The sequence below is a fragment of the Motacilla alba genome, chromosome 3 (genome assembly GCF_015832195.1).
Source record: "Motacilla alba alba isolate MOTALB_02 chromosome 3, Motacilla_alba_V1.0_pri, whole genome shotgun sequence".
Lineage (NCBI taxonomy): Eukaryota > Metazoa > Chordata > Aves > Passeriformes > Motacillidae > Motacilla > Motacilla alba.
Genome location: NC_052018.1, coordinates 89,511,651 through 89,524,973, shown reverse-complemented (window position 1 = coordinate 89,524,973; position 13,323 = coordinate 89,511,651). Strand labels below are relative to the sequence as shown.

Genomic DNA, 13,323 nt, shown 5'->3' with positions numbered 1-13,323 from the left:
TCTCACAATGATAAACACGTACATTGAATTTACATTGCAGTTATCTTCCAAGTATTTGAGCTCCTTTGAGTACAAATAAAAGGACAGTCTTCCATTCTCTGTCTGATGACTGCTTAAACTGCAGGGTATTTTTCAGTGAGAAAAGGTAAGCAGTGTAATTTGCCCACAGGAGTGCTTGGGAGGAGCAAAAGCATTTCTGCAAACCCAGGTTTCCTTGGATTTCCTGTGAGAAAGAACTGTTCCTAAGCATGTTGTGTATATTTTAAAATACAGACAGTTATTACTTGTGTTATGCCAAAGTCAAAAATACAATATCCATTCAACTGAGATGCTCAGGTTTACTGTATCTTGAGAAATATGAATATGTCCCAGGGTGAAAGTACATTAGAAATTGAATAAGGGACTATTATTGACTCCTTTGGTGTTCATTCCTTTCTTTCAAAAATCTATCTTTGGTTTTGTAAGGCTTCTTTGCCTACAATTGATTCGCAAGAAAAGAAAAAAACTAGAGTCGCATTCATGCTTTAAAGCACTATGAGTGTGCCATCGATCACTTTGCTTTTCCTGTGCCAAGGAAATGAATGCTTATGAAAAATTGGTGTGTTGCATCCCTGAACTCACCAGTGCAGCACATGTTTCTGGTACCACTGGTGGCAGCAGGGATCAGAAAGAGCAAGGCATGTGGGATCCCGGGTGAAAGGAAGGGCACTTCATGGTAAAGTGCCCCATTTCTGCTGTTGAGCCAGTGTTTCTTGTTTTAATATACAGGTAATGTGTAGACATGAAACTGCAGTACACTTGGCTTTTCTAATTGGCAGAATGAATCAGCTCTTCAAACAGGAAACACTGTCATTAAATTAAACGTTTAAACCACAATGCAGATAGCCAGAGCTTAATTCCTAGAATCACTGCTTTCCCCTAGTATTATTTTAAAGAATTACAGTTGCAGAAAGAGAATCCTGTTTGTTGGATAACAGGATTAGCAGCATATTACCTCCTGAATTATGGGTTCTGGATTCAAGATCTGGAGTTCTTACTCAAAGTACTTCTGTGTATGATTACTGGCAAGTAGGTTGATTATTTTTTGTAAGCTGTGATTGCAGAGCAATAGTTCCTAACAATTTTAGTACATAATGCAATAGGAAAGGCATCTTTACAAAGTGCTTAGGCAGTGGGACTGGAAAGATCCTGTGTCTGGTCTGTGGTATTTTGTGTGGTTTTTTTGGTTTTTGTGGGGATTTTTTGTTTGTTTGGTTGTGAGTTTTTTGTTTTTTTTTTTTTTTTTTTAGTTTTTTTGTTTGTTTGTTTTTGGTTTTGGTTTTTTTTTTTTCCATCTGTATATTCTTTCTCCAGTGTTTAAAATTTCTGTCTTGGTAGAACAACAGTCTTTCTCAAAAATAATTCTTACTATCAGGCGTACATATGTATTTATATATTTTTACTGATATTTTAGCATTAAAAATGTCACTTGTTCAGTTGCTGCGAGCTGGGAGGAAAAAAACAATTATGTTTAGTTGCTCAAAACATTCATAACCCAAATGGAGGAGAAATAATGAAGCAGTCTTCCGCCCTCAGATTTTTTCATAAAGTGGTCCATCCTGGATGAAATTAAAGTCTTATGCACCATCATAAGCTGAGATGTTGCTAGGATGAAACAGTTCTGATATTGCCAGTCTGCCTTTATTTTCCACCTGTCAAAATCACATTATCTTCAAGCATATTTATTCTGGAAGTTTTAGAAGTAGGACCTGTTTCACACATTATTATTATCAATGGTCCCGTTACATAAAAAGGAGAAATACCAGGTAACTCTGCTATCAGCAGAAATAAAGAATATCACAAATACAAACAACACATGAACAGCTGGAAAAGGGTTTTGATATGTAATAAAAATAGCATGTTGCTGGGAAATAATATGTAAACTTGAAATAATTATGTAGCTGGCACTATCCCTAAGCAGTGCACTGTTTCTGATTTAGCCTTAAATGGTTTTACAGTGGGAAGTTTCATGGTGTCCTACTGCCTGGAAACAGGGAGAAACACTTGATTGATCAATATGGTTGGTGAAGCACATTCTAATGTGGGGAAATGTCTTCTACAGTTTAGTGATTTCTATTTGAGTTCAAATAAATATGTTGTAGAAAGGGCACAGGGGCATCTTAGGCATTTTCTGTTGTTCGTGCATCAATTTCTCCTCAATAATAAACTCATAAACCACTTGGCAGCACTGCAGCTGCATTTACTGAAACTCCCCCACATCACAGCACCACAATCCCTTGTTAGTGGTGGTGATGTCCGGTCATTTCTTCTTAAAATGGAGCAATCCACTTCCCTGGCACTCACTGGCCTTAAGGAACTCCATCCTGGAGTTCCCTTCCTACTGAAGGGGTGCAAGTATAGATCACTATCTTGCACAAAATCCTTTGCTGTAAGAACTCACTTATAAACCCAGTGTCCACTGGTGCTGGTTTCACTAAGGCTCGAGCCAGATTATGTCAATTCCCTAAGACATTGTAGAACTTGGCAGATAAAAATGAAAATCCAAAGTTCTGTTTTCTGTTGTGTTCAACACCAAGAATGTTGTGGTTTTTAAATAATATCTGATGCCCTTAAGCTGTGCTGGAGTTTGCATTGGTGTGCAGACCCTTTGTAAAGGTTTCTAATACTGTGTGACTGCCTTTTTAAGCAAGGGCTTTCTTCCTTAGTTGCCTTAGTTAAAAGTTTTCCACAAAATTAGCTGGTGTGTCCATGCATAAGTGTTTTTCAGAACCTGCCAAGTCAGGGTGTAATTATTTTCTGGAAGAAATTGGTGTCTGCTCAGTTCTAAAGTCTGAATATTTGTGTATCAGAGTATATAAGAGTTTAAATTGTGTACCAATGGCACCTTAATTAGTAGTCTCTGCTAATCCTACAATCTTTTGACTATATCTACTTATTAAACAATTCTTTTCCTACCTTTGTATTTATGGATATAGTAAGGTCTCTGATGTTTGGCAACTTAGATGATATTTCAGTATCTGTAGCAAGATAAATACTTGCAAAAAAAGAGAACGATTCTATTGCATGATATAACAGGGATATTTATAAATATAACATCTTTTTTTACTCCTTGGCTGGGTTTTATTATTGGGTTATCAATATGGTAATATCCTGGAGTTAACAGCCTCCGGCACTGCATTAACAGCGTCTGTCAGGTTCTTTTCAGAAATACACTGTTTAACAATTTCCAGGAAAATTCAGTTGTTTCTCAGCTCATTTTAGGGAGATCTTCTCAGTTTCACAGACAACTGAGTGAGAGCATGTCTGTGTATTTTGGGACAATCATGGCTAAGCACAGTTTTTATAGATTTGGCATATAGAGCTATGCCAAAAGCACACCACCTCTGAGTAAGAGGAAAGGTTTCAAGTATCTCTGTATAAAAAAATGTGGATTTTTATTTGTGGGCTTTGATCATTTTGGGAGCGATTGAAAACACTCTGTAATGTATCTCTTCTGTATTTCAAGAGACAAGAAGCCCCATTCTTTGCGTTTAACTTTGTGGATAATTCTGCCTACATTTGGTATTCTTCAGGAAATATTCTGCTCTTGGAGATAAGGTGGTTGAGTTGGTTTTTTTTCTGGATATTTATGCTTATAAATGGAATGAATCTTCGTCTCAGTTATTTATTATTCCATTAATGTAGTCTCTGTGTTTTCCCAGGAATATTCATGTTCCGAAATGTTATTTTACTGGGATGCCAAAAGAAAAAAATGTTTTAATAACAAAAATTACTGTGAAGATAAAAATTAAACAGATTACAGAGTTCTTCACTCTACTCTGATCTTCTCTTACTCTATAAGAGTGCCAAATATATTCAAGTATCACGAAGCAGTAGACTGTCACAATATTTAGTTCTTATACTACCAGTTTAAAAATTGTCTGGAGGACTGGTGACCTAAATGTATATTTAGATATGATAACTTTTGCATGAAAAAAGAGGGGAAAAGAGGGCTGGTAGAGGAGCTCACAACTAAGATATTGCTGGCTTTAGGGAGGTATTCACATTACAGTACCTCTGTCAATGTGACCTTAGTGGTATAAATATTTCTTACTTAAAACTGATTAAGGATAAAGATTTGTACAAATGTAAATGTAAACTAGATACTGGAATTTCTGTTGTATGTTGGAGTTTAAAAATAGTTTGAGATGTTTAAAATGTCTTACCTTTTTTCTGTCAGTGATTGAACTATACCTTCAGACTGGTTAAGGTGACTCCTCAAAATGAAAGGGAAATGCCACTTTAGGAGCGTAATTGCTTTTTTTTTTTATTTGAGAGAGAGATATGCAGCTGTTCTCATGTCCTTTTAATCTCTTTAATACAATTTTTAACAATAATAAAATCCCTCAAGAATTCTTTGTGTAAGTTATACTAGTCGGAAACCCTGTAAGTTGCAATTTGGAACCAAGACAAGAATAAAAAAAGGAATTATTTAGCATTTATCTTGATTGCAGAACTGAGACTCTGCTGATTCAATTCATTCAGACTTGTGTACATTTTATAAAAACATGTGGTTTTGATAAATGTCCCTTCCTTGAGAACTCTCTATGGCCAACAAGGTGTCCTATCCAAATTTTTGAGCAAGTCTGTGAGACTGCTGGTGGTACCACCTTTCATCTTATAGACCAGCAGTGAGTTTTCTTGCAGGTTTTTTATCTGTTTGTATTTTGTTACTGAAGTTGCACTGCTTTGAAAAAGAACAAGGTCTGTAATATGTGAACTGTAACATTTCAAAGCCAAAGAGAATGTGATTTCCGTTCTTGGGGAAAGTAAAAAGCAAAATTAATCTGACTTAAACAGCAAGGTGAAATCTATGTTAATTATTGGCCTAGAAGTGATTGCTCTGCAATTTATATAAATATAACCGTGAGCTCAGTCGATTGACTCCTGATTTTTCATATGGGAGAGAACAGTTAACTTTTGTGCATGTTGCATTTCTCAAAAAGCTTTGCCAGTTGCAAACGGAGCATCCACCTCAAAATTCTCAGAAAAAGGGTTGTCTAGTTTTATAAAACTTTTTTTTAAAATGGGAACAGTAGCAGAATTATGTTGATACTATCTGTATTTTTGTCTGCAGAGCTAACCTTTCATGATGCCACATGTTGAAAGCAAAATGGAAAAACCCTCACTTCTTCAAACATGAATTATGAATTGGTTCCATTTTTATATTTTCTTGCAGAAGAGGATAATTAAGCAAAGAGAACGAGTGCAGTTAACAGCATATTATAGCATGCCATATATATTCAGGACCAATGATGAGTCTCATGCTCATTTCATGAGAAATCTTTCCGGTCTCTGCATTTTTGATGTGTTCATTGTTGTAGCTGAGCAGTAGCATCTTAGCCTTCAGGGTGAGCATCAGAACATAGGGCTTTTGTGGATAAAGAAAACATTCTAATGTGCTGTGGTTCTTTTATTTTCCAGAATCATCCAGCCATACAACAAGAACAATCATGGTAAGTATAGAGGAGATTATAGGTATTGATCTGCCTATAGCTATGATATTTTCCTTTAAAACGAAGTAGATATAGTAGTATCCTAAGCCATTGGCTTTTTTTTACAGAGTCCAATATCATTGTAGACAAAAAATGAGTCTGTCTTTATTTAATGAGAAATCTTGGTGAAAAAAATCAGAGATTAAAGAGATTAAGAGGTAACAGTGCTATCAGTTTGAATAGCTGAAAAATTCAACTACAATTCTGTTTTATGTTTAAGTGATTTTTGATTATATCAAATTAATGTCAGTAAAATTTCTTGCATTATATCTATATCACATGGGGCAGAGCACATTTAAATTTCAGAACAATAGCTGAGTAATTTTTTCCATAACATTCCTCAGAGGCCAGTTTCTGACTTTACCTTGAGTTTCATAATTTGGGTTCCAGAAATAGGGAAATGTTTAAGAGAAGTGCTAATACACCTTCAAAAATGAGATTAGAAAGCTTTATGTAAAGAAATGTCATGCACTTAGTGTCTATCTTGCATTTTGAAAGGGTGAGAAATGTTGGTCTCTTTCTTTTCCAAACTCATAATAAAGTTAGGTAAGGGCTGAACAATAATTCACATAGAGAAAACCTTTCTCAATCTCTTCTGATTGATGCATGTCCTGTGGGTGTTTGAGGAGAGGGCTTTCTGCTTTTGGAAAATAAGCAAGTGTTTTTGAGGTGAGTGTTGAAATTTTAGAATAAGCCCCAGCAAATCATGACATGAGCTTGTTTATTTCCATTCCTGCAGTTTTTAGGATGTCCCTTCAAGTTTATTTACCTCTTCTTTATGTATGGCATTTATGGTACATCTAAATTCCCCCATGGATTTCTTCATTCTACAGGGGATAAAGGATTAATATAGTTCACTGCCTTTATCATCAATGGCCATTAATAATCTAGTGCAAATTAATTATAAATTGGTAAGGGCTACAGAGTACAATAGATTTCAAAATAGTAGAGATGTCTGGAAAAGTGATGTTTCTGTTTCCTACTGGATGTGATGTAAACCTTCTTGGTAAAGAATTTGTTTTAAGTACACCTATTTCAAAAGAAAATGCTTAGTTATTCAAGTGTATTCCTCTACTTTTCAATGTTTTTTCCATACTGCATTGGTTTTGGGAAAAGAGCAGGGCGATTTGTTGAAGCTGGTGAACCCTTCACTCTGCTTTACCTTTACTCTTTTTTGTCCTATTAATTGTACTCTGAAGATAGTCAGTCTCTCTTTTCCATTAATGTATCAGAACAGTTCTAAAAACTGAGCTAAAAGAGTGAGGTATTTTCCTGTACATAGTTTTTTTCTCACACCAAAACATGTCCTAACTTTTAAAGAGAGAAGGAAGAGGTTTTTAAATAACTTGAGTTCTTGAGGTTCCTGTGTTTTGACCCTCTCCAGACCTCTCTGCTGACAGCTCAGATGGCTCAGACCTCAAGTGAATATTCTGCAGTCAGTGTGCAGTAATTGCTCAGTGCACTTAAATAAATAAAGGTAGAAATAAAAGTAAGTATTCTTAGTGAGAAATTGTTATAGCAATGTCTGCTCTACTCTCCATCTAAAGCATAACTTAATGTGTAAAAGAAAATTTCTTACTCCCCAGTGAGTAAGTAGAAACTGTCAGTAAAACCAAGAAATATGGTATCCTTGCATTAGAAACAGTATGAGGTGATACATTTGATACAGATGTAGTAAAGCAACACTGCTGAGAGCCAATGTAAAATGCTACTGCAATAAATACTTACTCTGAAATGAAGTCCCCTTTTTCTGACTGAGTACAGTTATATTGTAACATAAAAAGTTAAAGCATGACCTGTAGTCATCACAATGTAAGAGGTACCACAGCAAATTTGTATTACTGCCTTGGCTGCTCTGATGTAGAAGAAATTTTGTCTTACCAAAGTGAAGTTTTTGAACTTCTTTAAAGTTGCATTTATAGGTGTTGAAATAATGTTAAGGCATTAAATCTGATCCTGTCTCTGAAGATTCAGATTTATGCTGAAGTCAAAGCCAGCAAGGTATTAAGTGTGCTCTGCTAAAAAAACAAAGTCCAGTTTTTCTGAGGACATTACAAGAATTTTTCTTCTGTATTTAAATGCAATGATAGCTGCCTATTTTTTGTTTCAGATTCTTGTTCATAAAAATAAATACCCAGAAAATATTTTAAGCATCTGTGTGATGAGGGGAGAGGGGGAGCATGCTCTCTTTTAACTATAAAATAAATTTCCTTTTATTTTGTTCATAGTTGCCTAGCTTAATCTTTCTTTACTAATTTACTGATTTCCATTAATAACTGTTTACTTCAAAATTATACCTTGTAAGACATGATTTATTCAGAGGTTATGTAGCTTGTGTGTTCCATATATGACAAACAGGGACTATAAACGTTGCAGTATATTGGCACAGATGCTTTGGCAAGTCAGCTGTCATCTTTTAGGAGGGTTGTTTCTTTGGGGGTTTTTTTGGTGGGTTTGTTTCCCTTGCACAGAGCAGTGATTGCGGCATTACATTTTCAGCATTTTCATACAAAACCCAAAATTTTCAGCATTACAACTATTGTAGGTGTTTGTGAAAGGTTTGGTAGCAAATCCAGAGGTTCCAAAGTTGTATTTGTGTTGAGTAATTGGTTATTTTCTTGTATATGATCTGTTGTTTGAACATCTTTCATTTTTAATAGCCTTTGGGTTTTTAAATGAAATTCTATACCCAAAGTGGTTGTGTGCCTGCATACTATTATCAATATTTGCAACTTCATGCTGTGTAGAGATCTTGGGTATTAATTTTTGCATTCATCTCACATTTCTATGAATAAGTAAACCGGCCCCAAGCCTTGATGCTTAATGAAGGTGTAATGCTAATCCCTTTGGAAATAGGAGTAATTCAGGTGTGGCAAAAGAGAATCAATACCTGATTAACACTTAAGGTAATTCTAAACTTGTTTTAAATGATGTATTGTATAACTAGGTCAATACAAAGTACATGGAACCAATTAATATGGGTTATTGCCAGTCATCTGAGCATAGCTGATTTCTTCTTGTGATTTCTTTCTCCCTATGGAGAGCTTCTTTTGCTCTGCTTGCTTTCAATTGTTTTTTTTTTTTTTGTTTGTTTTTGTTTTTGTTTAAAGATACAACAAAAAAAGCCCCTAAAAATGTTAATTTAAGGCAAAGAGAATGTTTTCCTTTTAGAAACGATGGGGGAAAACATAAGAAATCATAAATTGAAATCCGCTTAGGAATTTATGGTAGTCCAGTTAAACATTCCTTCAGCCATAGTACAAATGTTCACTGTTAATTTTTATGTTTTGAATTACTGTGACTGTTATGTATTTTATTTCAAAGCTGAATGTCTTTTCAGAATTTTTAGTGGCTCTCAATGAATAATGTCTGACCACTTCTGTAGCAGTACAAACTGGGCAAATTATAGGCAGGAACCTTAGTGGAATTTAGGATCTGGGTCCCATTTCTGAATTTGTACAGAATTCCTCTCTTGCCTTACCATCATGCATTTCAGTGTCCTTGTATTTTTCTGGGAGCCAGTGAGGACAGGAGATGTACTCTTGATAATAAATGCTACATAAAGTTTCCACTTTAATTTAAGGTATTTTTGGGATAGTATGCAGACTTCATTGGACTCATATCTGCCACTAGAGCAGATATCATGTGCGTAGTGATCCTATACAGTCATTTCCTTGGTTTCCTTGCCACAGCAAAGCCTTGTGCCAGGTGCACCTTGTTTTAAAAGACCCGATTTACAGTTGTAACTCGCTTCTGCTGCTCCCAGAAGATTTGACAGGGACAAAGACATGCAGCTTCTTCGTGAAGGGATCACCTGCATTCCTTGGAAGTAGGAGGTGTCTCAGTTGTCCCCTGTGGAATGAATGCAGATGGGAAATTCATGCCCCTGCCAGGTGAGTTTTGATGAGCAGCGCTTGCAAGCAGCAGAGAAATGGATCAGCAAGGGGCAGGCGAAGCTGCACAACAACCAGTCTTTATGTAAAGTCCTCCTTGTTGAAGACCTTGGAAAGATGGCCTTTGGTCTCCAAGGGTGCATTCACTCTGCAGCTTGGACACCACCTGTTTGACAGGTGAGACTCTTCCCAGAGATAACACCATGATGACTTAAATATTTGTGTTCTTTAAGGGATGTAAGTTTGCCTGAATCAGAACTCCCTTTGTCTTGAGAAGTTTTTCTTCCAACCACACTCAAAGTTTTTTCTCCTGATGTCTTTTGAGCATGGAACAGTTTTATCACAGAGGAAGAAATCTCAGTGAATGTGCTCAGACTGAGGTGAAGAACTTGAAAGAAAGGAGTCACTCATCACAGAGGAAGATTTATCCACAATGCAAACTCCTGATGCTCAGGTGCTGCTCTGATGTGGCCTTGGCATGTAGACCCTTAACACCAGTGGCTGTGTTGCAAACTCGGAGCACAGCTCATGAGTGATGTACAGAGTCAAAATCAACGCAGCGGCAGCTGATTGCACACGGTGGTGTTGTGAGGAAATTACTGAAGCTTTTTGCAAGCAGAGTGTTAAATGAGAAGGACTTCTGTGGTAGCACAGGGAGCATTCTTGAGGCTTTCATAACCTTTCTGGCATATATGTGTTCTAGGAGGGAAAATTTGAGTTCATCATCATCATAAAAGAAAAGCATCTAACGAGTACTTTGTATGAAAGTTCATTTTGCTCTTGGTGTTGATATTAGTGTGACAGTGGCATTGAATGCTCATTTTCATATGCATTCGTGAATATCTTTTTTGAGAGGAACTAATGAACTGATTTCCTGGTCAAGAGCTTCAATTGTTTTTTTTAACTTGAAATTAATGTGGTCCCTAGCACAGACTGGAGAACAATGGTCTTATTTTCTCTTGTCCTTCTGTGAAATGTAATTAATTTCTTCAATAGTTTGAAAGGGCTGGGAAAGAAGGGAAATAAAAGAGAAAATTCTAAACAATTTGATAAAACAGAAATGAGATGATATTGTAAGCCTTGTGTCATTTTCTATAATGTTATCTCTTGCCTGGAATGAAGGTTAGGGGCTAATAAAAGTAGAAAAAACAGAAGTTCAGAATTAGTTGCAATATCTGGCTCTGCCAGGGGAAAAAGTGTCGTGGAAAGACAAGTACTTTATCCATCAGGCTTTACTGTTTTTCAGAGTTTATGCCACAGATAAGACACTTTTTGTACCTTGTGCATTTGCTGAATGTTTTTTTTTCTGCACTTCTTATCTTGACTAAAGGAAACATTCAATGGTCTATTAGAAAGGAGCCTGGGAAAAAATCTGACTCTTTACATGAGAACCTTAAACCCATTATTGAGTAGGGAAGCACAACAAAAATATACCATTGGAACCCTTGAATGTTCCTCTGTAGTGTATGAGGAAGTTGCCAGATACAAATATTGAATGGGAAATCTGATGTGTGGCAATGTTTTCCATGTATGTCTCCTTACTCTCTTTATGAGCACCACCCACTGTGTACAAGAAGAGATCAGCAGTTAAAAACCTTCATGAATTTCTAACTTCATAGCACCTATGTACTTTATCCTGAATTTATTCTAAATAACAGCTGAATTACTTATATAGTGTATCTTTTAGGTCTTTTTCCCCACCAGAGCCAATATGAAAAAATATGTGAAAGCCAAATTGCAGTCTAGACTCTGATTGAAAAAAATGGCAAAAAATTAAGTAAATATTTTAAAAGAGCTACAAAGATAGATTAATGATCCTATGTGCAACAATTAAATTCGCCCTAAATCTTCTTTGTTTTTAAGACAAAGGAAAATAGTTTAGCTCTAAGAAAGATTTATATGTGACTCACTCAAATATGATGTCTTGTTTCTCCTCTTCTTGTTTGGTTTTGTTACATGAGATGTAAGGAATCACAGAGGAGATGGCTCAGTTACTCACAGTAGCATAATGAATAGATGGAAATTTTCTGTCCAATGCATAAAATTTGTCCTACTGGAGAGAGCAAATGGTGTGGATCGGGGTTTTGTCATAATGTGAATATAATGCTTTGAATGTGAGTGTAAGAATTGTTCAGAAAAAATGATGCCCTTGTTTATATTTTCTAGCTCTTATGTTTTTATGACATGATTTAAGAGATCAGTTCTGTGCTCTGTTCTGCTGGTTTTGTGGATGCTACCAGTCCCTTCCTTACTCATGACTGTGATGTTGGTCCCCTAATTTGGAGCTACTCCCACAAATGTGCAGCACTGGGTGCATTTTAGGAATGTTACAAAAATGCTATCAGTAATGCACAATACTGGTGTTATTTCACCACGAAAATAGTACTTCTTCCTAAGAAAAGATTATGTTGAATCCATGTGAGATAAAGTAAGCAAATTTTCATCTTTTTATGATGTCTTCTATAATGTAACTGGTTCTGTCCAATTGTTAGTCCTGCTGCTGATCGATATGTGGGAAACAAGATTAAGATTTCCAAGACTAACATTTTTGTCATGGTGTATTCTTCCAAAACATTAGCTACAGATGATACAGAAAATGTCACTCTCTTCTCATGTGTAAGAAGGCAGCTTCTCTTGTTAGATCTGAGTAGTTGCTCTCATTGCACAATTACTCCAGGTAAGGGTTTAGTGGAAAATCAATGCATCACTTTCAGTTTGATGTTATCAGCTGTGAAATGAATGCAGATGTATTGCAGGTAGCTCTAACTAGATAAAGAACAGTGAGTAAACCTAACAACCGTGGCATCAACGTGGTGATATAAACCATTGTTTTCCTGCTTCCATTCAGGTTAACAGCAAGACCAAACCACTTGTCTTATTCAGTGACTTCTATTTAAAAACAAAAACAGGCAGAGTAAGGACCTGCAAAGTGAGAAGTATGCATTTTTTGAAATTAGTTTAATGCCATAGTTGGATGAAAAAATAGGCCTTGTGTCTCATTGCTTGGCATGTTAGTTTTTTTGCTCAGAAAATGTTAATTCTCTCCTAAAATCAATGGGTTTCTGTTTCTGAATTGCTTAGTTCATAGAATTGACTCATGCCTCAATATCTTTTTGTATAAAATGGCATTAGAAATAGTTAATTTAGTTTTTAAAGAGCTTTAAAACCTATGCATAAATCATGCCAGTGGGCACAGGCTGGTTGTTATCTTACCCCCAGGTACTGATTGAGGCAGATGAGCCGGGTTTTGAGACGTGTGTAGGCTGCCCTTTGCAGCAGATTTCGTTAATGGTATTATGCTTATTCTCAGACAAACACCTTTCCCTTTTATTATGATTTCAGCATGCTGCTCCCCACATCCATATGACTAATGGGAAGGCCTTGCAAGCCAGTGCAAGTGCCATTAAGACAAGCACCATTCCAGTGATCAAGAGACAGAGGCAAAATTGGCTTGATGCTTCAGATGATGGTTTCTTTATAGCTACAGAAGAGACCAGGTAAGAAAAAATGAAATCTTAGCAGGGAATGAGGCTTCACTGCATACGTGTTACTGATCCACTATTTCAATAACAGTTTTTGACATTATTATCTGAGATTGCATTACAGCAAAGAGCCATGCTTGGCACATGCCAAACTTTGCATCTTCTATCTACTAATATTATCAGCATTTCATTAATAACACTTAGTGCTACTTCTCCATGGCAAAGATTAGAACTTTTAAATTTCATTTATTTTTGTTTGTGTACAATGAGGCACCTCTGATCATCCAGCAAAATATAAATGTATCTACAGTGTAGGCTATCCTTTGAAATTTTCAGACTTTGAAAAAGAGTGTACAGTGAAGAAATATACAGCTGATGGCATGTTTTCCAGGCTAGAAGTTGATTTCCTTTAAA

At 36.1% G+C, this 13,323-nt stretch overlaps 1 protein-coding gene across 5 annotated transcripts in view; it reads left to right on the top strand.

Moving 5' to 3' along the window:
- MTA3 (metastasis associated 1 family member 3) overlaps positions 1 to 13,323 on the top strand; it is a 138,050-nt gene that overhangs the window by 104,053 nt on the left and 20,674 nt on the right. For 4 of the 5 annotated variants that reach the window (XM_038131060.1, XM_038131059.1, XM_038131058.1 and 1 more), the window contains exons 17-18: positions 5,464 to 5,495; positions 12,770 to 12,924. In XM_038131060.1, coding sequence (XP_037986988.1) covers positions 5,464 to 5,495; positions 12,770 to 12,924 — 187 coding nt within the window. The other variant, XM_038131062.1, reaches the window with a different exon arrangement.